This window comes from Cicer arietinum, chromosome 2 (assembly GCF_000331145.2).
Source record: "Cicer arietinum cultivar CDC Frontier isolate Library 1 chromosome 2, Cicar.CDCFrontier_v2.0, whole genome shotgun sequence".
In the NCBI taxonomy this organism is placed as follows: domain Eukaryota; kingdom Viridiplantae; phylum Streptophyta; class Magnoliopsida; order Fabales; family Fabaceae; genus Cicer; species Cicer arietinum.
Window position 1 is genome coordinate 2054131 of NC_021161.2, and position 23409 is coordinate 2077539.

General features: G+C 28.9%; 3 protein-coding genes across 11 annotated transcripts; 2 read left to right on the forward strand and 1 right to left on the reverse strand.

The window, feature by feature from the left end:
- Window positions 1-774: 774 nt before the first annotated feature.
- Window positions 775-6220, reverse strand: LOC101491180 (polypyrimidine tract-binding protein homolog 1-like). Of its 7 annotated transcripts, none has more exons than XR_003471648.2 (10): window positions 5857-6220; window positions 4492-4701; window positions 4269-4331; window positions 4117-4190; window positions 3946-4041; window positions 2849-2906; window positions 2666-2770; window positions 2500-2581; window positions 1516-1753; window positions 775-1404 (listed from the first exon to the last, which is right to left on the reverse strand). XR_003471648.2 is itself a non-coding variant. In XM_027332186.2 (10 exons), the coding sequence occupies exons 1-10, from the start codon at window positions 6037-6039 to the stop codon at window positions 1010-1012; spliced, it is 1221 nt and encodes a 406-aa protein (XP_027187987.1). In that variant the 5' UTR covers window positions 6040-6220; the 3' UTR covers window positions 775-1009. The 7 variants fall into 7 exon arrangements, 5 of the variants coding, with proteins under 5 accessions (XP_027187987.1, XP_027187986.1, XP_004489403.1 ...); XM_027332186.2 differs by having other exon boundaries at window positions 775-1293; window positions 1688-1753; XM_027332185.2 differs by having other exon boundaries at window positions 775-1293; window positions 1641-1753.
- A 3816-nt stretch (window positions 6221-10036) lies between these two features.
- LOC101491720 (protein neprosin-like) lies at window positions 10037-14070 on the forward strand. The gene is made up of 7 exons (XM_004489348.3): window positions 10037-10194; window positions 10698-10784; window positions 11992-12264; window positions 12598-12759; window positions 13249-13302; window positions 13449-13595; window positions 13690-14070. Exons 1-7 carry the CDS (start codon window positions 10039-10041, stop codon window positions 14068-14070), a joined length of 1260 nt encoding a protein of 419 aa, XP_004489405.1. The 5' UTR covers window positions 10037-10038.
- A 2849-nt stretch (window positions 14071-16919) lies between these two features.
- On the forward strand, window positions 16920-21483 carry LOC101492037 (RNA-binding KH domain-containing protein RCF3). 3 transcript variants are annotated; one of them, XM_004489351.4, is made up of 8 exons: window positions 16920-17059; window positions 17498-18140; window positions 18402-18830; window positions 19039-19296; window positions 19414-19683; window positions 19778-19842; window positions 20697-20764; window positions 21356-21483. In XM_004489351.4, the coding sequence occupies exons 2-7, from the start codon at window positions 17565-17567 to the stop codon at window positions 20743-20745; spliced, it is 1647 nt and encodes a 548-aa protein (XP_004489408.1). In that variant the 5' UTR covers window positions 16920-17059; window positions 17498-17564; the 3' UTR covers window positions 20746-20764; window positions 21356-21483. The 3 variants fall into 3 exon arrangements, with proteins under 3 accessions (XP_004489408.1, XP_004489407.1, XP_012568117.1); XM_004489350.4 differs by lacking the exon at window positions 21356-21483 and adding an exon at window positions 20938-21297; XM_012712663.3 differs by lacking the exon at window positions 21356-21483 and adding an exon at window positions 20938-21152 and having other exon boundaries at window positions 19778-19832.
- The last annotated feature ends 1926 nt before the right edge of the window (window positions 21484-23409 follow it).

Sequence of the window (23409 nt, forward strand, 5' to 3'; positions counted from 1 at the left end):
AAATGTTGATAATTTTTAAATCTTATATACTAATATTTTAGTGATAAAACTATTATGTTTTTGTTTTATATATTTTAATTTTTGAAAGTTTTATGTTCCAAAATAATATATTATTTATTAAACCATTACTATAGATTTCATTGAATTGTATTTTCAATTGATTATAGAATCAATTTAAACAAGGATATGTTACCTCACATGCATTATGTGGTGATGCTTGGTACAAGCTTGTTTAATTATATTGGCATATTGAATGGTGGAAGTCCAATTATAGTTTTTGTTGTAAACTGTTATTTAGTATAAAAAATCTTCATATCAAATCTTGACCAAACGAGTAAATTACTGATCATACACGAAGAAAAGGGTAAGTAGGATTTAGGGGATTGTGAACCATCATTTGTTGCAGTTCCTGCAAAAATATTTCATTCTATTCTTCTTTTCAGTTAAAAAATAAAAAATAAAAATAAAAACCTGATTTCTATATACTCACCTAATTTAGGTGTTTACGGATTCATTTTCCTCGCTCTAAACAATAATTTTCGTAGTTTCTTTTCTTTTACTTTTCCATGTGATTTCAAAACATTGCAGATAGAGGATTCAAGACTTAGAGAGAGAAAATTTATATCTCTAGATTCAATGGTTTCCACTATCGATGCACCATAATTAAAGCAAATGCAGAGGATCCAAATTTGTGTTGTTTATTACACAAAGATGCCCTTATTTTTTAAATTAACACATGCATTAAAGGCAACAAAAAGAAAAAAACAAAGGAAAAAAAAGAAGGTAGCCAAATCAAACAAAATAAAATGGAAATATTTAGCTACTACTGCATGCCTTTGCACCACATAAGGGTGGCTGACATGAAGAAATAAAGAAAATAAAACAGATTAATAAGTACAACATAAAAAGCCCTGTAATAAATTTAGATAATACCCGAAAATAGTGGGTAGTTAGGACAAAAGGTGTCATACGTGAGATATTAGAAATTGAAACTGAGGGACAAGGAATGTTATTTCAGATGAAATATTGAAATATAACTTCCTAACCATAATAAGGTTGAATACCAGGAGGCATATGAGCATGAGGCAAAGCACCAGGAACCCCAGGCTGAGTGATTCCCATGGAACTTGCATTGTGATCTATATGGTTGCTTTGAGTAAGAGGTGAGCCAGTGGCAGGGGGCAGATAGCCGGGAAACGGAGGAACGGCTTGACCAGGAGGCAAAGTACCGGGTGCCGATAAACAACTTTGCGTAAATTCCTGCTGGTTTGGATCCCATGATGGCATTTGTCCCTGTAAACCAGGGTACATAGGAGTGGTTTGAGTATTCTGCCACAAGGAAACTTGTGTCGCATGGAGACTAGGATCTAGAACTGTATAGTCTCGGCTTTTGTCACTGAAAGCCTGAAACCAAAACAATTATATTTTGTACAATACTAAAATCAGATTGAGTGAATATCATTCAAAGATTAAAAAAATACTATTAGAAGGTCAATCAAGTGTTGAGAAGCATACACTCTAGAATTATTTCTGATCAAGAAAATGCTGAAACCAAACTGCTTCTAAGAGTATCTTTAATCCCACCCCTTTTCTCATATTCTTCCCTCATGAATATTTAACTCAAACATATTTTTTTATACCTTTACATTGAGATCAGTATGACGAGAGTATGTTAGATGAAGCTTACAATAGCCACCATCATATATGCAATGTCCCTCTAAAGCTTCTCTGGCTGCTGCTCCTGTTGTAACATCTGAAAGGCGGGAAAAAGATTACACATGCTGAAAAGCCACAAAAATAAATAATTTGTTGAGAAAAGGATGCACAATTATACAATAGATGAACAAATAAGAATTTTACTTGATTGTAGATCAAAACATGATAGATAACAGAAAGTTCTAGAGTTGCAAGAGTGAGAGTTTGGATAACTGTATGATAATTAACTATGTAAAACAACAAGTTCAAATGGTAAGTAATTTATAGGATTTTACAAAACTGCTAAAATTAGTGTCATAATCTAGGGGGGAAAGCCAACTTGAGCATGAACTCAGCTTGATCATTTTTTATCAAATTCATGTCCAAGCTTGATTCAAATTATGATTTTGTAACTTTGTAAAATTTTAAAAAATTTCATTGATAAACCATATCATTATTTAATTAAAATATATCTAATAGAATAATAAACATTTTATATAACAATTAATTTTTGGTTGAGCCTATCAAACTCGGATAGAGTGATCCTGTTTGGTTGTGTTGAATATGATGCCATAAAAAAGGACTCTAATCTACATGATCACAGACCCACCAATGATAATGAAAAATAATTATAATTATGAACAGTAAAACATAGCTTAATAACTATATACTGACATTGTATACAAGTTTTACATAAATATCAAATTATTTTACAATCTTTCCATTTACACTGCGAGAGAGAGATAGACATTATTAGTATAATAAAGAATAAAAACTCGAGCATAAGTCAAATAAGATTAATACCAGGGTATTGAACCAGAGCCTGAGTTTGTCCATTCTTTTCAAATATAGCAATTTTTTGAACAGTGCCAAATGCAGAAAACACCTGAAAGATATGTCAGCAATATTAAAATACAAATCATGAAATCACCAATAAATTTCCATTTTAATAAGAAATACAAATTCTCACCGTGTGAAGAACATCTACGGTGACAGCATACTGCATATTTTCAATTGTTGCCAAAAGAACATTACTCTCGGGTTCTTTCTTCTTTCCGTCAGGACCAATTACAGGCTAACCATCATGATTTGTTAGCACATCCTAAAAATATGCAAAACATATATATAGTTAAATAATAATAAAATGAAATACCTGTAATGCACCATCAATAGCAGTCTGATTAACAGGAAGCATAGGATTAGTGTAGTCCCTACAAAGACAAAACAAAAAATGGATATAACCAAACCAAGCATTGAAGTAGGACTAATATCTACAGAACATTTATAAAATGGATATTTGACTATGCACATTCAAACAATGCCATGCACTCATGCAGGAATTGAAGATTAAAAGAATTGGGTGAAATGAAAATGAATGATCATAGAACGTTTAGACCAAAATGGACGACTAGGAAGATAAGTGACATAAATGGTTAGACGACGAGATTAGATAACCTTTAATGCTAATGCTAAAAAATGCAAGGATATTAGACATAAGATGCTTATTCCAGAAAGCATGCTTATTTGTACAATATGGTTCGCTAACAATTATTTCTAATTCTGAAAATGCAAAGATAGAAGAAATGAAGATGCTTACTTCAGAAAACATGTTTCTCATACAATTATGGCTCACTAACTTTACAATTTTACGAAAACATCAAACTGTTGTAACATAAATGTCCTCCAAGCAGTGAGGATATTATAGAAACTCAAACATATTAATTTAAAGATCAGGTAATAATAGATGTCCCAGTTCTGATTTATTTTTCTTGCGAACTATTATGTAACTTGTTTATGTAAAACAAGTATTTAAACTTAGATTCTCCATAAAGGGGGAAAAGTAAGTATTGCCAGATATTTCTTATCTTACAATATAAGATATTATTAGAAAGAATCGCCTTATATTGGCCAGTGGAGATCTTGGCATAATCAACCATGGACAAAACTAGAAGCTTCCATAGAAGAATAGTAGAATACTAATTTCATAATGACAACAAATTCTTCTTAACAAATGGAAAAAGGTAAAGAAAATTGCTAAGTGGTTATCAGTCATCACATGCAAGGCAAACTATATTATGGCTACCAAGTTTAACTAACTCCTAGATGAAAAAAGAAAAGCACACATGTCAATTGGAAAATATGACAGGGCAGGGTTTTGACATAGTTCTGACAACTCAAAGAGACACACTAATAAGTGAAAACACAACCAGAGGAATAATATATGATAGGTGTCTTGTACTCCATTTCTACCTGCTGCGATTGGATTGGAATTTGATATTAAGGTCTCGATGTGCTGAGTACGAGATACGCAGGTTGCAAGAACCAACATGCTCTGGGAGCAAGTATCTGGAGATAAAAGCAATCACCACAGTTAATGATCAGAGTCAAGAAGAAAGGAGGAGATGTAAAAGCAAATCTTGCCTGGGTATGCTTCTCCCATCCAGTGCATTCCTAGCCGAAGAAGCGGTCTCAGCATCAGTGAACTGAATCAAAGCCTACCCAGAAATAACACAGAGTGAATACTGATACTGATAAGATGCAATAAAAGAAGTGCAATTCACTATTTCACTAACCTGAAAACCTGCAGTCTTTTCAAATGTGGCAATTTTGTGGACAAAACCAAAAGCAGAAAAAACCTGAATAAAGAATAAAGAAATGTATTGATTCTACTCCAAATCAGCTATTATCATTATGCATTAGAAAAAATAAGGTTGTAAATTACACAGTTCACCCAAACAAGGCACATGCAACCTCATACACAAATCCAAATCAACTAGTTAACTCAATATCACTTACCAAGTGAATAACATCAATGCTCACATCTCCGGCTTCAACCCCTTCAATTGTTACCAGCAAGACATTTCCAGGGATATCTCCAGGGCCTTTGTTGTTGACAATTTCGTGTCTATTAGAATATTGAATGTAAACAGTCTTGCCACGAACCTGAGCAGGCTCGGAAGATGAAGCATAATATGAAACCATTGAAATTGCTTGATTTAAATCTGCCTGGTAAAGCATATATATGTAAGTAGGAGAATCAATAAAGCACAGATAAAGATGGGTCATTAAATATAAGAAAGCTTATGATGCAGCTCATGAATATAGTTTAAATTTCAAGTCATAGTTGTTGTTTTCTAGTCAGTTTCCATTGACACGGTGTTCAAATTAAGTAAAAAGGCTAAAAGAATATACAGAGAAGCAAGTTTGATCACCAGTTGTGGAACGAATAGTATATGTCTACATATTTCCAATTGATATTCACTTGAATTAAGACTTCTAAAATTTCCATCATACATTTAACTTCATTTGTCTTTGAAAATCTAAAACATTTGCTAAACATTCTATCTAAAAAGTAAAAACTTCTCCATAACTTATCATCTCTATAATCTAGTCTCTAGTTCAATCTCTTTCATAAAGACCTAGGAAGCAAGAATAAAAAAATATTAGGACACTTGTTTGAAGTGTCGTTAGGCAGTAAGGGGTCTCAGACAGCAACGGGGACGTGTGTCTAACACGGCGACACGTCTAATCCAAGAGGTGTATGTGCTTCACTGCAAGACACACATTCAATCTAAAGTGTCTATGCTAAATTCGAATTGCTAGTAAATACTCCCTCTATTCCTATTTAATTGTTGTTTTTTGGCATTTTACACATAACAAGACAACTAATAAATTTTGTTACTTTTGATACTGTTATTCATCTTTTTCTTGTAATACCTTTAATCATTAAGTATTTCAGTGCATCTATTTCTCTCTTCGCAATAAATAATTAGGAGTATTATTGACAACCCAATAACTAATGACACATTGAACTTTGAAAACCACAAATAAAAACAAAATTTTCCTACAAATGCGACAATTAAGAAGAAGTACAAAGTATCCATCTTCCAATATATCTCATTCTCTCTCAAAATTCATCACTAAGCTTACAAACCTTGTAGCACCAACAATTCTGATCGTGTCCCAGTATGTGGCGTGGTATTGGTGTCACAACAGTGACACATTGATTACATTCAATTATTAGTGGTGTCTACATATACATGTATGTGTGTTTCATAGCTTACGAAATTCACCAGATAAAACCCTAACATATTCCTAATTAAAAAAAACAGAAAATAAAAATTGAAGAAAAAATTGCAAAAGAAATAAGTAGAAGCTTACGAATTCAACAAAAGCTTGATTCCGATTGGCGCCAACATTACACTTAGTGTTGACAACTTTACCAAACGGACTACAAATATCAATGAGTTCATCATCTGTACACTCCCATGGAAGGTTACGAAAGTGAAGAACCTTTGAAGGAGTTTGAGTGTACCGAAACTGTTGTTGGTTTGAAGAAGACATGAGAAACCGATTCAATTGAGATTCAGATGATGCAATTTTCCGAGAAAGTTTTGATTATATGAAATGGAAGAATCGAAGAGACGAAAGATAGATTAACGGTAGCTGACGTTGGTGATTCACTCAACTGGGTTGGGGTTTATGGAGTGCCTTTCTTATGCATTAAAGAAAAATAATTGGTTCTAGATTTTGCAAATTTTTTAAAAAATAATCTAGTAGCTGATATTTTTATAAAAAAAAAATTTACTACAAAATAGTTTATTATTTTTTTAAAAAAAATTTAAATTATGAAATATCAAAATTATTTTTTCATAATTTATAATAAATGGATCCTTGAACATATGAGCAAGTGTTTAACCACTTGAAATATTAATATAATTGATGATTCTTTTTTTTAAAAGTAGAAATTTATGGTTCTCCTTGTTCATACGATTGAGATGATTATCTGATTGATATAAATTTAATGAGCTAAATTTTGAGGGTCATGCAATTGTTTTTCTTTGTTATGAGATATTCAAATTAAGTCAAAGCATTTCTAACGATAATTAAGATTCATTCCTACAACTTTCTTTAATTATGATATTTCATTTCCTTTGCATACAAATTCCAATATATGAGATCATTTATTAATTGATTACACTATATGTGATGTTACATTCAAAGTGGATATATGTAACTAAATGTAAGACATGATTCATAGTCTATAATCTTCATCTCCTAAATAGTCAACAAAATCCGTTGAGTCTTGCAAAATGATTGCACGTCACATTGTTAGAGGGTTTATTTTTGTGATTAGATGATGGAATGAGGGAGCACTTGAGAAAGACATGCAATGAAATTAATGTTTTCTCTCATATTCATCTTCCTTTCTTTTTTTTCACTCTCTCTTATTCTTAGATAATTGAGTTCAAACTCCAATTATACCTATTTTATTTAACTAAAGGCCACTGGCCGAGCTTGGTTGGGACATCCTACCACAATGTCCCCAACAATTTAAAAAAAATAAAAATAACCTATAAAATTATTACAAAAAATACTAATTAAAAAATACATTAAATCTTTCAATTTAAATTACACTTGTATATGTTTTGAGTTTTGTCTAGAGATATAAAAATTAAACTAATGTTCTAATAAATTAAAAAAAAAATTAAATCATATAAATTGATTTTTTAATGGGTTCGAGTTCAATCTAAATCGAAACAAATGAATTCAATTTTTGTTGATTTAAGTATTATTTTACTTCATTTGAAATCGACCACTGATATCTGAATAAAATTATTTATCATATATATAGAGAGAGAGAGAGAGTTTATCACCCTCATCTATTAATTTATAGGCTTAATGCAGTTATAGTATTTTTATTTATATTGATTCACAAAATTGGCCCATCTATTTTAAAAGTCGATAGTATTGGTCCATTTATCTGATTTTTTAACTAAAATATGATGACGTGAGATTTTTAAATAACATGATATATGGTATGATGATGTAGAGTGATTTAACACCTATGAAATTGAAATAAAACGCAGTAAAAACTTAAATTCAACTTTGGAAATTTTTCATATTTTTAATTTAATTAATGACATATGAATAATTAATGACCTAGATAGTTTTGTATCATATAATTGTATATCACGTCATTTAAAATATATTAAATCGTCATTTTTTAGTTAGAAAACCTGAAAGAGATAGAGATAGATGAATCAAAATTGTTGACTTTTAAAATAGAGTGACCAATTTCGTGAATCAGTATAACTATAGAGACCAAAACTGCAATTAAGTCTAATTTATATCATATTACAAATATCATTAACAACTCAATTAATTAAGAAGATATTACACCTCATGACATTTCATTATAAATATCATAGCAACCTATAATGGTTGCTAACTTATTTTATTTCTCATTATACAAGTGACATCTTTAATTCAATTATTAACTTCAATAGGATATTGGAATTGGTTTGTCCTAGACATGTTGAAAAATGATACATATTTTTTTTCATCCTAACACATTTGCACCCATGCTTTTATGGCATTATACCCATTTTTACCTAAATAGTTTTTTTAATTTTTTTTTATTTTAAAAAAAGCAAGATGTTGATAGCACAACTATGATTCTAATCCAACTTGATTCTATGGTTTGACCTGTTTGAATAAAACAGTGCTAAGTGTTGAGTCCGATAGTGTTAACATTACAAACGAAAAAGGAATAACAAGGACCAACATAAACTCATTTATTAAAAGGAACATGACACCGAAAGTAATCAATAAAAGCTATAATTGATATATTGGAAAGGAGAAATAGGAGAATACAATGTATTTTTGAAAGCTTGGACACATGAATTTGTGTTTGACACAATTTCATGGTTGATCCTCCATTTATATAGTTTAAAATCTCATTTTTACTTTGTGAAAAAACTCTCTTTATACTGTAAAATAAACTTTAAATGAGTCATAAAATGGTCATTTTGGAATGTGAATCATGTTCCTTTGCACTACAAATTAAATGTTAGATATTTGTACAATGAAACGGTTTTGTATTACAAGGTCATATTTCGTAATGTGAAACAAGAATCTGGGAAGCTATGATTGCACAATAAAGCTTGTCTCGCACGGCAAGACATCGCGTCACACTATGAAGACATGTAAAATTCAAATGTTAAGGTTGATTTACAAATTACATATTTCAAGTGATTCAATGAATTCCTCGTTGAATTATATCGTTTAGGCTTGGACAGTCTAACAAAAATAGTGGTGTTATACATAAAAATTCAAGTAAACAGAGATTCGTAATTCAAATGTTGCTTATAATATGCGCATCTTGAATAATTTATGGAACAAGGATGGTGACAGAGGGTAATCATTTCATAATCATGATTTCACTTTAAGTTATCTCAACTCAAATAAGAAAAAAACAATCTACATACTATGCGTGCGAGTATTTATAATATTTCTACAATGATTGGTTCTTATATTACTATTTCATTTAGCCTTTTGTTGCTTTTCCTTTTTATTTTAATCATTTTTTTTTTCTTTTCTGTGGGTAATGCCTATGTCCCTAGTATATTTTTTTTTTAATCTACTTTTTGCTTATAGAAAAAAGAAAAAAGTTTAATTGTCATGCATTGTTAATGTTAAAAAAATTATATTTTCATTACATCACTATCATTCATAAACAAACTTTACTGGTAATTATAGTGAAAGTCAAATATTTTTAATGATCTAACGATTGTAATTGATTAACAATATAAAAACTATTTACACGGGTTGAATTAAATTCTAAAAAAAAAAAAAAATCTATAACTCAATAAATTATATGTTGAAAAACGTGTAATATGAACTTGATCCAAAGGTGAATCCTTATGTATTTATGGTGAATTTTAGTAAAATATTATTTTTATTTTTTATTATTGGAAAAATTATTTTTTAACTAAAAATGGTAAGAGTTCTTCATTATATGATCCTTTTACGTTATTTATTTCCATGTGGTGAGAAAATCCCAATTGAAATTTTTTATTCATCTTCTTGCCATAAAGACGACATGGGCATTCATGAAATTAATTTGCAGTAATATGGAAAACTATTTTAAAATAGGTTAAAAATAGAAAAGCAATCAAAACATTTCATTTACAATATTGTTAAATTTAAATTATTGATTCATATATCGTGAAAGTGAAAATGTATAGTGGTATAAGTCATACATTTTTTTTTTTGAATAACGCTACTATATAAGTCATACATGTTAATGCTATAAACTTAAAATGATTTATTCGGTAAAAAACAAATTGCTCTATATATTGTGAAAAGGACATTAAATATAAATTTGTAATAATGAAATTATTAACACCCATTTTTTATAAGCAAAATTATTATCACCCATTAATCTCTGTCTAAAAAAATACATTATTTTTTATCCTTTTTTAAGAATAAATGTTTTGTATAAATATCGGTAAGATTCATTTTGAAGCAAATCAAATGAAGATAATGTATCAAAGTAGAATGAGGAAATACAAGGTTGCAATTGTGTTGTTTTGGACATTCATTGTCTCATCTATCAAATTAGAATTGAAAGTTGAAGCACAATCATTATTTTCAGAAGAAGAAATCCAAGCCAAATTGAAACTTCTCAACAAGCCAGCAGTAAAAACCATCAAGGTATGCAATTTAGTAACACGATTTATTTTCCATTAAATAACTCATTTTGAAAAAAATCCAATTTATTACATATTTTTACAATATATTTGAATGACTTTAATTTGTTATAGTTTGTTGAATATCTTTTAATAATCAAATTGAGGTTTTATCTTAGTTGCAATAATTGATCTTTTGTATCAAATTTGGGTACTATTTCTACTCCTTTCATTCATTTTAATTATCGAGAAAATGAAAGAAAGTAAGCTCTTAGCCTTTTATACCAAATCCAAAATCACTTTTTGTTCTACATGAGTTAATTGTGAATTCTCTTGCAAGGGTGGTCCTATCTAATTCTTGTTCTCGGTATTTTAATATATCTCATTCTAGATTGTATTTCCTAGAGTTTGAAATGAAATTAATAAGATTAAAATATTTATAATTAATTTTGTTAGAAACAATTATAATTTTAAATTTTAGATTTACTGGATTTGGAATATCACTTAAAATTGTTTTTTTTTATACAGAGCGAAGATGGAGATATAATTGATTGCATTAATATCTACAAACAATCTGCCTTTGACCATCCTGCATTAAAAAATCACACAATTCAGGTACATTATTAACATTAATTATTAAATAAATTTTATATGTTTCAAATTTCACTAGTGTCTGTATCTAAATGCTCATTCAACACTTTTTATATTTTAAAATAAATATGGTTTAATGTTTTTTTACATAAATTAAAAAAAATTAAGTGTCACAATTACGTATTAAAATATAATTAGTTGAGAGTGATGCACCATAATAATTTGGAAATAAAATTGAAAAATATATTTTATCATAAAAAAATAAAACTAACACTTATTTTAAATTATTATTTTCTTTATTAAAATGACACTCCATAAATTAACAACTATATAAATGTCCAATATATTAGAATTTAATTTATCAAAAATTAGAACTTGATATTAATTAACACATATATGATATACCCTAAGATATTTATTTCACTGCTATGGACGTTACTTTTGACTCAAGTTTTTGTTCAAAATTTAATTGCAGTTTTGGTCCTCCTATTTTAATTGAATCACGAAAGTAGATCCCTCATTTTATTTATCTCCGGTCTTGGTCCCCCAAATAGAAATTTAGTCAAAATTTTGATGAAATGTAATTTTTTTAATTCACACAATACTATTTATAATCATATATTTCAGGTACAATTGTTACACTATGAGATCTTGAGACATGATGTGGCTTAAATAAGCGGAAAAAAATGACATTTCATCAAATTTTAGACCAAATTTTTGTTTGGGTACTAAAACTGAGGAAAAATAAAATGGAGGACTACTTTCGTAATTCAATTAAAATAGAAGGACCAAAATACAATTATGCCTAGATAATATTAGGAATATATGAGGCAACTTTCATCTTAAAATATAAAACTTGATATTGTTAGGCTCAATGAGAAGAAGGTAATTAACTACATATAATAATATATTAATAACTAACAATATTTGATTACAAAAAAATTATTTCGACTATATCCTAGTGATACTAAATTTTTGTAATGGTATTAACATAATATTTTTTGATTGAGAGTATTAACACAATTAGTATGAATTGGCTTGTGATTTTATTTATTTATTACAATTATCTTAGATTTCAAAACATTAGACTTAATTTTGGAGCTGTTTAGTTAAAGTGTTAATGAATCCTAATATTGGTATGGCCTTAGAAATTAGATGCTATTAAATTATTATTATTATTTGTGTCATCCTTGTGAAACTAACACATTTTGTGTCTCTTTGATTAAAACAGAGGACACCTATGTTTTTTCAAGAGTCACAGTACCTAAGCACAAAATATGATTCAGAAGCAAACATAAAAGTATTCCAGACATGGCAAAAAAGAGGAAGTTGTCCAAAAGGAACCATCCCCCTTCGAAGAATTCTAAAGAATGATTTAATGAGAGCTGCTTCTCTTAATCGTTTTGGATTAAAATCACCAACATTGTTTCTCAATTCAACAAACACTTACCTTAATTCCATCAACCTCAATGGATCCTATGCAGTTGTTCCTCAAAGTCGTTCGGTACAAGTCTCAATTAATATTATTTTGAAATTCGTCTCTGTAATTGTTATTTTCCAAATTTAATCATATACATTCAATTTCGTTTTAAAATTGTATATGCTATTAATAACCATTAGATTTTCTGTCCAATTTTAAAATAAAATTGAACTTACGTAGTTAAATTTAAAGAAATTTTTTTATACAGAAACAAAAAAAAAATTAATTTACAGATATCAAACTTATATTTAAGTTTATTATTTATATAATTTGACATAAATAATTAGATATTTTGATTTTTAGGTCGCAAAGCTTGTACATTAGTATCTAAAGTGAAACACATATGGTGATGTGCAGGGAGCACATCTTGCAGCATCGGGATCCAGTTATATAGGTACCCAAGCAAATATAAATGTTTGGAATCCTAAGATTGAACTACCAAATGATTTCACAACTTCTCAAATTTGGCTTAAAGCTCCCAATGGTTTTGATTTTGAAAGCATCGAAGCAGGATGGATGGTCAGTGATAAAGATCATCTCACTCTCTTATCGTAAAATTTATCTCATTTGATATAATATAATATATATATATATATATAATTTGCTTCGTAATTGTTTTTTAAATAATTATAGGATGAGTGGTTTCGTTACAAAAGTATATACTTATATAATTTGATATTAAAATGAAAGTCTACAAGTTTTTATATAAATATAAATTAATTTTATATATTAGTAATTAAAATGCATCAAAATTGATATATATTAATTTATGATATATTTTAATATCAAATAATTTTAAATTTAGATAAAAATTTAAATACATGATCTAGCTAATGTAAACTTTCAATTTTAATGGTAAGATTTGTAATATGGATTTAGTTAAAAGTTAATGAAGCAGAGTAATAGTATCTTTAAGTGTTACATTTGTGTATTTTGACCTTTTGCTATTTATTCATATGATTAAATATGAATCACACGTGCTTGACTTATGCTCTATGTTTGTTTTAGGTAAATCCAGAATTTTATGGTAACAATGACACTCGATTTTTTAGCTATTGGACTGTAAGTACCTATTTAGTTGAAAGAGAAATCATTTTGTGTTTTTGCTTTGTTGTATATTCAAATATAAATTGTTTTGTATAACCATAAATTCAAAGGGGAAAATTAAACATTCAATTTTTGTTCTTGTTTGATTCTATATGATTTAGAAAGATTCATATAGATCAACAGGTTGCTTTGATCTCACTTGCTCTGGATTTGTGCAAACAGCCACCAATGTAGCACTTGGTGCCACAATAAAACCCATATCATCTACTTCTGGTCAACAATTTGAATTCAATGTTGGAATATTCTTGGTAATAATAATATAATTTTTTAATTTAAAAAATAGTAAATATTGATCTATAAAAGTAAAATTTTCTCATTTAATTTTGTTGGTTATGATATTAGGATGAGTCAGGAAATTGGTGGCTTAAAGTGAATAATAACATTCCAATAGGTTATTGGCCAGGTGAATTATTTGAAACATTAAAGCATAGTGCAACATTGGTTCAATGGGGTGGAGAAGTGTTTAGTCCACAAGTGAAAATATCTCCTCACACAGGAACACAAATGGGTAGTGGAGATTTTGCTGAAGGTGGATTTGGTCATGCATGTTTCATAAGAAATATAAGGATTAAGGATTATTCATTGATGCTTAAGTATCCAGAATCTATAAATGCAGCAACTCAAGAACCTTCTTGTTATAATGTTCTCAATGATGTTCAAAGTGGACAAGACCCCACATTTTATTTTGGAGGACCTGGACGAACACCTCCCAATTGTCCTTGAATTTTTATTACATTAATAAAATTGATTATATAACACTTCTCTTTATTATAATATTAGTTTACATGTTGTTTATATAGATGATTAATTTAACCATTTCAAATTTATATAATCTAACAATTTTTTCTTATTTAAGTATTATTGATTCAAAATTAATTGTAATAAGCAATTTTATTAATAAATTTATTAATTTGTTTATTATACTAAAACGATGGGTGTGATTAGTTTGAATTATGATATTTTATATTCGATTTTTTTATTTATAGTTCCTATATTCAATTTTGAAATTTTTTAAATGATTGTTTTGAAATACAAAATTTAAAAACATGATGTGTTTTATGGATTAATTGTTAGCTGTAGTAGAAGAAGATTAATTGATTACACAATATTTATTTAATTCAAATAAATTCCTTTTGGGACTACTGAAATGTCAAAATTCTTTTATGGTACAAAATTAATGTCTATATTTATTGATAAAAGTCATTTATAAAAACTATCTCTTTTATCTTTTTTTTTTACTAAATTCAACTTCGATTTCAAAAATTTAAAAAAAAAAAATATTCAAAACTTATCTATTTAAAAAAAATTTAAACTTTATAAGTTTTTCGGTAATTTTTGTATACTAAAAAAAACTTGTTTAAAACTTTTCGGTACATAAAAGTGTTAGGAAAATTTAAATTTTGTGTATAGAAAAATTTAGAAAAAGTTTTCTGGTGTACAGTATATTTTAAAAAATTCGAACTTTGTGTACTAAGTTCAAATTTTTGGAAAAACATATGTTTTGATTTTTTTTTTTCTTTTTGAAATTCAAATTAAATTAGTGGAGTAAATAATAATAATAATAATAATAAATAATAATATTTTTTTTTAAAAGATAAAATAAATAGTTTGTATAAAATGTGAGATAGGAATATAAGCTTAAGTTGTATGGTAAAAATTTCCTTTTACTTTTTTTTTTCTTTTCTTTTTATTGTTATAGAAGGATGAACTATATGTTTGATATTTATATGATTTTTTTAGGTGTTAATATTCTAGCAGTTATATGGCATGTAATAAATTTAAATTCAATATTTGTATTTTGAATCCTATGCATTGTTTTGATTTAATATAATTCCTGTTTTTATTTTTTACATTAATTATTTATTATTTTAACTTATTTTTAAATTTGAAACTAAAATTATTGTTTATGTTGACTGTTGTGCTGCCTTTTCTGGTCCTTTTGTTGAGGATTGTTTTATGAATATTTTTTGGATCTTCAAATGTATTATTAATAGATAAATAAATTATATGTAAATATATAAATAAAGTTATTTTGATCAACTTTTTTTGGATCTTCAAAATCTAACCTATTTAAATAAATAGGATTTGTAAAAAGTTCGATTATAATCTTTTAATTACTTGTGTGGGGGACTGCTATACATATCATGTTTTATTTTGTAATGAAAATTCTAACTTACTATATATATCCTTTTATATAGATATATGTTTAGAATAGTTAGTATATTATATATATTGTCATTTTCTTTTTAGTTGAATTTAAAGTTACTTAAACATACCAAGAAAATGAATAACTTTTTTTTTATATTATTTTTCCTATAATAACTTTAATTATTTATTTATTATCTAATTTTATATATTTATCTCTTCAATAAATAATTAAATGTATTATCCATGAAATAATAATTAATATTATATTAAACTTTAAGAATAATAAATGAATATATATATATATATATATATATATATATATGAGAACATTTTTTTCTCATAATTTTTTTTTTGACTTAATAAAATTTAAATTCTATATAAATTATAAAATAGTCATTAGTATCACTATTATAAAATATTTATTTTTTCAATTGCTTTAAAACAAAAAACCAAAAAAAAATAGTTGATATAATAGTCATATTTATCAATACCGTAAATAAATATAATTGTGAAAATACACAAACAAGGAGAAATATTTTTTACAAAAATCAAATCAAACACTACATTTAAATAAGAAATTACACAATTAACAATTGCTTCTGTTAAGGGAAGACGAAGAAAAGAGAAGAAGAAATACGTGACAAGTGAAAAGGAGAAAGAAATTAGATTGAGGAGAAAGAAATTAGATTGAGGAGAAAGAACAAAAAAATGAGAAATTAAAAATATATATTCTCTTTTATAATTTAAAAAGAAAAAAGAGATTGACAAAACTTGATAAATTAGATCATGAATAACAATAATTTGATATAAAAAATAAGAATGTTTTAGAGATATCTATGTTAATTTTCTTGTTCAGATAATAGTTATATAACCTTGATTTTTTTTTAATGTTTAAATCCTTAAATATTATTTGCTACCAATATTGAATTCTTTAAGAAAACACCTTTCTAAAAAGATACTTATCAAAAATAATTTACTATATAAACTATGTATAAGATAGTTATTTTACATAGGTCAATTAATTAAAAAATATTTTTTACAATAAAATAAAATATATAATATTTAATTGGAAGTGTGTCTGAGTATATTTTTCTATAAAAATTGTATAAAAATTATAGTATAATTGACTATATACATGAACTACACAAGAAACAATTATTTTTTATTTATTAATATATTAGTTAAAATATAACATTTTACAAAATAATTATTCTAGAGAAAATTATGTATCAGTATTTATTAATGGTGTATATTTTGAATATCTCCCATATAACTTTACCAAATCGATATCTCCTATATAAATATTTTAAAAAATATAATATATTGATTATAATTTTTTATGTTTTAAAAAAAATTATAATTTAATATATAAATCATACAAATATTGTTAGTTGTTTTGTAAGAAAAAATCTTTCTAAGAAAAACATTATTGAAGATAATATATTTCCTTAATATTATAAGGAACTACTTGTCATAAAAAAAAACCCTAAACTGTGACATTGCTACGATTCCTCTTTTCTCTTCAAACCACGACTTTACTTCTGCGTTCAATCCTCTCTCTATTGTAAGCATCTTCTCAGATCTCTATTTTTTTCATCAACAATTTTTCATTCCATTCAACAATTTTTTTTTCAATTAGTTGTTTTTCAATTTTTTTGTTAATTTTGAATTCCAAATTCAATTTTCACTTGTGAGAGGAATCCCCCCTTGATGTGAGACTTGATTTATTATCGTAATGTTAACGTAATCTGTTATCCGTAATTCGTAATTTTTTAATTTATAATTCAATTATCTGTTTCAAAATTTTCAATTTTTTTTGGAGATGTGAAAATAACTAATATTTTTTATTCTTGTTTTTTGAGATTAGTTGGTTTATAAATTGTGTTTTCGATTGTTGAAGATTTTATGTAAGATTTGGAATGAATTTTTTTTAATGTTTTTAGCCTGTTGTTTGTTTAAGTTTTATGACTTTTTGATGTTGTAACTTTGTGAACCATTGCAGAGTAATTTACTTTTTTGTAAAAAGCTTTGAAATTTGATTTAGAAGCTGAAATTAAGAATTTTCTGTGATGGGTGGTCAAAGAAGTAACTATGGTAAGCGTCCTCGATCTCAATCGGACTATGACGGTGGAGGAAATAAAAGGAGGAATGGAGGTGATGATAGGGAGCAGTTTGTGATTGATAAGGATGATACTGTTTTTCGTTATTTGTGCCCCGGCCGAAAGATTGGTAGTATCATTGGTAGGGGTGGTGAGATTGTTAAGCAATTGAGGGTAGAAACTAAGGCCAAAATTAGGATTGGTGAGACTGTACCAGGTTGTGATGAGCGTGTTGTTACTGTCTATAGTTCTAGTGATGAGACTAATGCTCTTGATGATGGTGGTAAGCATGTGTCACCTGCCGAGGATGCGCTGTTTAAGATTCATGATAGAGTGGTTGCTGAAGATTTACACAGTGATCAGGAGGATGAAGCTGGTCCCCAAGTGACTGCTAAGCTGTTGGTTCCGTCTGATCAGATAGGTTGTGTTCTTGGAAAAGGTGGTCAGATAGTTCAGAGCATACGTAATGAAACTGGGGCTCAGATTCGTATACTTAAGGACGAACATGTGCCTCCATGTGCCTTGAGCTCTGATGAGCTTGTGCAGGTAAAATGAGTGGAATTTTCTTAGAGTTACATTTTACTTATGATTTTGATGGTTCTTTCCTGTTATTTATTTTGTTTCCTTGTTAACATAACAGCTTATAAGGCTTGTGGTTTAATTGCTATCTTGACAACTTGATTTTGTCCAAAAATTTTTGTTGCAATAGTTGTGCTTGACAAATTTTATACCTGAGTTTTCTCTCTTATATTTATTTTGTATATTTTTGCCTATAAGGATTTTTCTCTCTTGGTTTTGAAACTCCAGATTTCTGGGGATGCTGCAGTTGTGAAAAAGGCTTTGCATCAAATTGCATCTCGACTTCATCTTAACCCTTCACGAACTCAGCATTTGCTTGCTTCTGCTGTTCCTGGTGTATATCCTCCCAGTGGTGGTTCACTCTTGGGTCCAACTGCAGGACCTCCGATTGTGGGGATTGCTCCTCCTTTTGGTCCTTATGGGGGATATAAAGGTGACACTGGTGACTGGCCACGATCAATGTACTCGGCCCCAAGGGATGAAACATCTATCAAGGATTTTTCAGTTCGATTGGTTTGTCCAACTGGAAACATTGGAGGTGTGATAGGGAAAGGTGGTGGCATAATAAATCAAATTAGGCAGGACTCTGGGGCAACAATCAAAGTTGATAGTTCTGCAAAAGGAGATGAATGCTTAATAACCATTTCAACAAAAGAGGTGAACTATTAATCACTAGTGGTCCATTTTTCTTTCTTTTCTATAAAAATTGTGGCATGGTTTGTACTAGATCTGTGAGATTTAATTAAATTTGCTAATTGTGATTCCAATGAAAGAGAAACGTTACTTCCTATCTTGCTATTATTGTTTCTATCTTAAAACTTTCATTTCTATTGTATTTAACATTTTCTGAGTTGTGCTTATACAGTTCTTTGAAGAAACTTTCTCTCCAACAATAGAAGCAGCTGTGCGTTTGCAACCTCGATGCAGCGAAAAAATTGAAAGAGATTCTGGAATCATCTCTTTCACTACCCGTCTGTTGGTATCATCATCACGAATTGGTTGCCTTATTGGTAAAGGAGGATCTATTATAACTGAGATGAGGAGGCTTACAAAATCTAACATTCGCATACTGTCAAAGGAAAATCTTCCTAAAATTGCTTCCGAAGATGATGAAATGGTGCAGGTACGGGTACTTTTTTCTCACTTTGTTTGCTGTTGTTGCATTCTTCGTGTGCTAAAAAGTCATGACTTTTTGTCCTATAATAATGTTGGCTTTCCCTGTATATGCTTTGTTGATTAGATTTCAGGAGACCTGGATGTTGCTAAAGATGCTCTTGTGCATGTCCTTACACGATTGAGAGCAAACCTTTTTGATAGAGAGGGAGCTGCTATGTCTGGATTCCTTCCAGTGCTACCATATCTTCCTCCTTCAGCAGATGTCTCAGATGGTCTAAGCTATGACAGTAGAGATAGCAGAAGACATGGACGCGGACATTCATATTCAAGTGGGTATGGAGGCTCAAGCGATTTAGCAGCTGGCGACACTTATGGAAGCTATGGTGGTTCTCAGGTACTTCTTTATAACCTAATGTGATTTTAGGAGAACAGAATCTTAATTATTATTTCTCGTCTTATGTTTGTAATATTGTTCTGTATATCTGTAGCTTGCTGGAGGCAGTGCTTATGGGGCCTATGAAAGTTATTCTTTGGGACGGAATAGTACTGCTTGGTAACCAATCTTTCCTCAAGTCTGGCTTTTTTCTTGACTTTTTCCATTTCTTCCTTCCTGTGTAATATTTATTGTAGATGAATGAGACATCTGCTTTGTAGACGAACCTAACAAATGATAACGGCTTTTAAGATAAATCTTAGATATCTGGTGTGATATTTTAAGGGCTGAAAGTTTTGGTTGGGTGCTACTATTAATCATGATTGAAACATGAAGTCATTTGAAACATGTCGGAAGCATGAAGTTATTTAATGGAGATTTGATTTGTACTATTTATTATGGGTGCATTTATTTTGCAGAAATTATTGTTTCTTGATTTTTTATTTTCTTATGTTGGATTCCATATATTGTTTGATGTATTATTATTTGAAACCCATATATTGTTTGATGTCTTATGCAGAACAAATTAGAGGATGTATCAATCTTTTATAAAATATATTTTCAACTTAAAATATCCTCTTGGCAAATATTTCTAGGTTGAATACATCATGAAAAGTTAAGCTACTTTTTGGTTTGTAAAATGTTTATTTTGTTTTTACTTATTAAAAATCCACCTTTTTTAATTTTCTTTTGTTTAAAATATTTGTATAGAGAAGTGAATAAATTTTTTTTTCATTGTTTTCTTTATTGTTTTAAATCCAGAAATAAAGTGAAAACAAGACGGCATTTTTGTAATTAAAAATGAAAATAGGAAATGTTCTCTTATGCCAAGCATGCCTCTTTTTCCATATGCAAATTTTATCACATTCCATTATTCCAAGTTTCTTTATTGTTGCCTGTCTCTGTGCGAAGAGACTACCGTTATATTTTGAGTGTTAGTTCACCTGTTTTTGGTGTTTCGTATTTTTTTCCAGGTTGCCTAGTCAGAGCAGTGTTTCTAGGAGGAGAAACCATGCTTACTAAACTTGATTGGTCTCCACTGGTATGTTATAATTTTCATAAACCTCTTGTCTTTTGTTTAGCAACTTCCAATGATATATATAGGTCAGTCACATTATTACTTAAGAAATTGATATCTCAACCTGACCAGTGTCCCGATTAGAATTCTGATGCTCTTGTTTTACCTTTGTTCCCTTTCCCTTACCATCCAAACAGCCGAGATGTGTGAAGCCCGCAGCCTGCCTACTGCCTAAACCAGAAGACCAGATGAACCAGGATTTGACAAATTTAAGGCCTACCTTGACGCATCTACTTAGGGGACCAAACTTATGTGGAGCCTATTAATATTGGCCACGTCCATTTTACCTTTATTCCCAAGCTTGATAAACTTGTGCTCCCAAGAACCTATAAAGCTGGCTTGCCTTTTGTTATTTATTGCTCTTATTCCTTTGTCTTTGGAACTAAAAAAACACCGTGTAGCTATGATTTCCAGCAGTTGTATACTTTATTACCGATTGTGTTTAATTTTTCTCATATTTCACTCTCCAATTCAATGAAGTACGATCTTTGTGTTTATTTGATATTCTGCGACAAAATCCTATTAGTAGACCTAATACATCTAAATTTGGTGTAGTTTTTGGAGTCATCTGTATTGCAGGGTACCAGTATTTGCATACAATAGATAGTAGTAACCAGGTAAAGGTGTATGCATTATTTGACTCTGATAATTCATACTAATGGGTGTGTTTTGAGTACCTTACATGACTACTGATCATAGTTATTATGTTAACTGCACTACTGAAGCTCATAGTAAGTAGTTTGAGAAAGATAATGCTTTGAAAGAGCATGCATGATATTTGGTGATTCAGAAATAGAATCTCCTGTTATTCTCCTTTCTCATTTACCATGTGATAATACATTTGTGAATATTTTAAATTATGGGTGTCAGGTTTTTGTTTGAGCATAATTAGCATTAGGCATTCAGCTGCACTGAATAATTTTTCATTTTCCATTTCTGATTGCTTGCTATCAATGTATTGGAGTGCGGCAATTCAAAATGTTGCTTACATAAAGAAGACATCTGCTATGCTATCATGCCATTGGATCACCTGCATAGGTCATGAATTCAAGTCTTTTGATACACTGTCAGTGATCCCATGGCCCCTGTGCAAAGGTGAGCGCGTGTGTCTAGTGTTACTATAATATTGTTGTCTAGAAAAAGTGGTAGTTCTATTTTTTTAGAAAAAAATGCGGTAGTTTTTGTTTGTTTGTAGGTTTTCTATATTGTTTTGATTGTTTTTACTTTCTACCCATTTGTAATGTAATTTTAAACTGAATGGAACTTGATTTATTCTGTGCAAACTCATTTAGGGCAGACCTATGAAGGTGTAAATTGATGAATTGATGATAAATTTGATTTATCATTTTGTTAGTATTGTTTTATTATCCTATTTCTTGGTAGCTTGGTAATTGGTATATTGCATTCATCAGCAGAATGGTGTGCAAAGGAAATCATTTTTGTTGACTTCAAAGGATTAAATTTGACTAAATTCTAGATATAGGAGAATCTTTTTCCATCCCACATTTCTACAAAACCATGTGTCTGCGATATAATTTGTTCTTCGAATATACGTAATACATATTTCTTCCATCTTTCTTCCGGATGTGTACATCTGAAATCATATTGCTACATTTTAAGAAAATAAACATTCAAACGCTTGATGAATTAATGTTCAACCAATCGAAAAAAAAAAAGAGAGAAATATGTTGGTGATGCTAGAAGTAAATGAAGATGAGTAACTAGTACTGCTCAAATTTAATGAGCCTGTTATCATATTTCTTATTTATTTTTCATCAATATAAAAATTTGAACTAATAAACATCACACATTAACTTGATGAAGATAGTCTTCTACCAGATAGGAACATACTTGGCAAAGTTGTTTAAAGAGATATACCTAACTAATTAAAATTGATATAGTTCAATATATGTATATACAATCACACAAAGAAACTGTTTTTTCTGAGCAAAAGTCATACAGCTGCCATAACATTGAATCCCTGTCTTTATGGACAAATGTAGTAAATTAGATCCACCTAACCCAATGAAGAATGGACCATTTTTTTTCCAACTTAATCAATAGTGTACATGTTTTAAGTGTAATGGAAATCATTGAACAAAGTCTTATTCTCTTAATTGACAAAATCAAATAAAAAACAGTTTTCACGTGGTTTGACACATTCAATGTTCTGGATCATGATCAGACGATTTAAATTTTAATATGGATTTTAATTTAAAAAAAATCTAAAATATTAAATTTGAAATCACGAACAGTTCAATCTTGATTCAATTGCATTGAAGACTGTGTGAATGCAGACTTTTTCCGAATGTGGACAATTTCGATCCTTAATTGACACATTAAAAGAGGAGATCTTAAAAACCTACTCATGAGGTGGGAGATATTTCTAATAAATTTCTCATTATTTCTTGGTTTCTTCACTAATGCAAAGTCACATCTTGCAATAAGAATCCTCCACATTATACATATTTTTCAATTGTCTTTGAGATAAAGGACAACAATTGACAGTTCTAGTACTGTTCCCTCTGCATGAATACAAAGAACTTATTAATGCAATTTCAGTTGCCAACTTGTCATTACCACGTCTGGTAGCATAACCAATTTTTTAT

Coding starts and splice junctions, on each gene's coding strand:
- LOC101491180 (XM_004489346.4), bottom strand. CDS start 6,039: ATGTCTTCTTCAAACCAACAACAGTTTCGGTACACTCAAACTCCTTCA. Junction 4,191..4,268: donor AAAAGACTGCAGGTTTTCAG/GTTAGTGAAATA, acceptor ATTTCTGGGTAG/GCTTTGATTCAGTTCACTGA. Junction 4,042..4,116: donor GATGGGAGAAGCATACCCAG/GCAAGATTTGCT, acceptor TTTTATCTCCAG/ATACTTGCTCCCAGAGCATG.
- LOC101491720 (XM_004489348.3), top strand. CDS start 10,039: ATGAGGAAATACAAGGTTGCAATTGTGTTGTTTTGGACATTCATTGTC. Junction 10,785..11,991: donor TAAAAAATCACACAATTCAG/GTACATTATTAA, acceptor TGATTAAAACAG/AGGACACCTATGTTTTTTCA. Junction 13,303..13,448: donor GATTTTTTAGCTATTGGACT/GTAAGTACCTAT, acceptor TATATGATTTAG/AAAGATTCATATAGATCAAC.
- LOC101492037 (XM_012712663.3), top strand. CDS start 17,565: ATGGGTGGTCAAAGAAGTAACTATGGTAAGCGTCCTCGATCTCAATCG. Junction 18,831..19,038: donor TAACCATTTCAACAAAAGAG/GTGAACTATTAA, acceptor GTGCTTATACAG/TTCTTTGAAGAAACTTTCTC. Junction 20,765..20,937: donor AACTTGATTGGTCTCCACTG/GTATGTTATAAT, acceptor CCATCCAAACAG/CCGAGATGTGTGAAGCCCGC.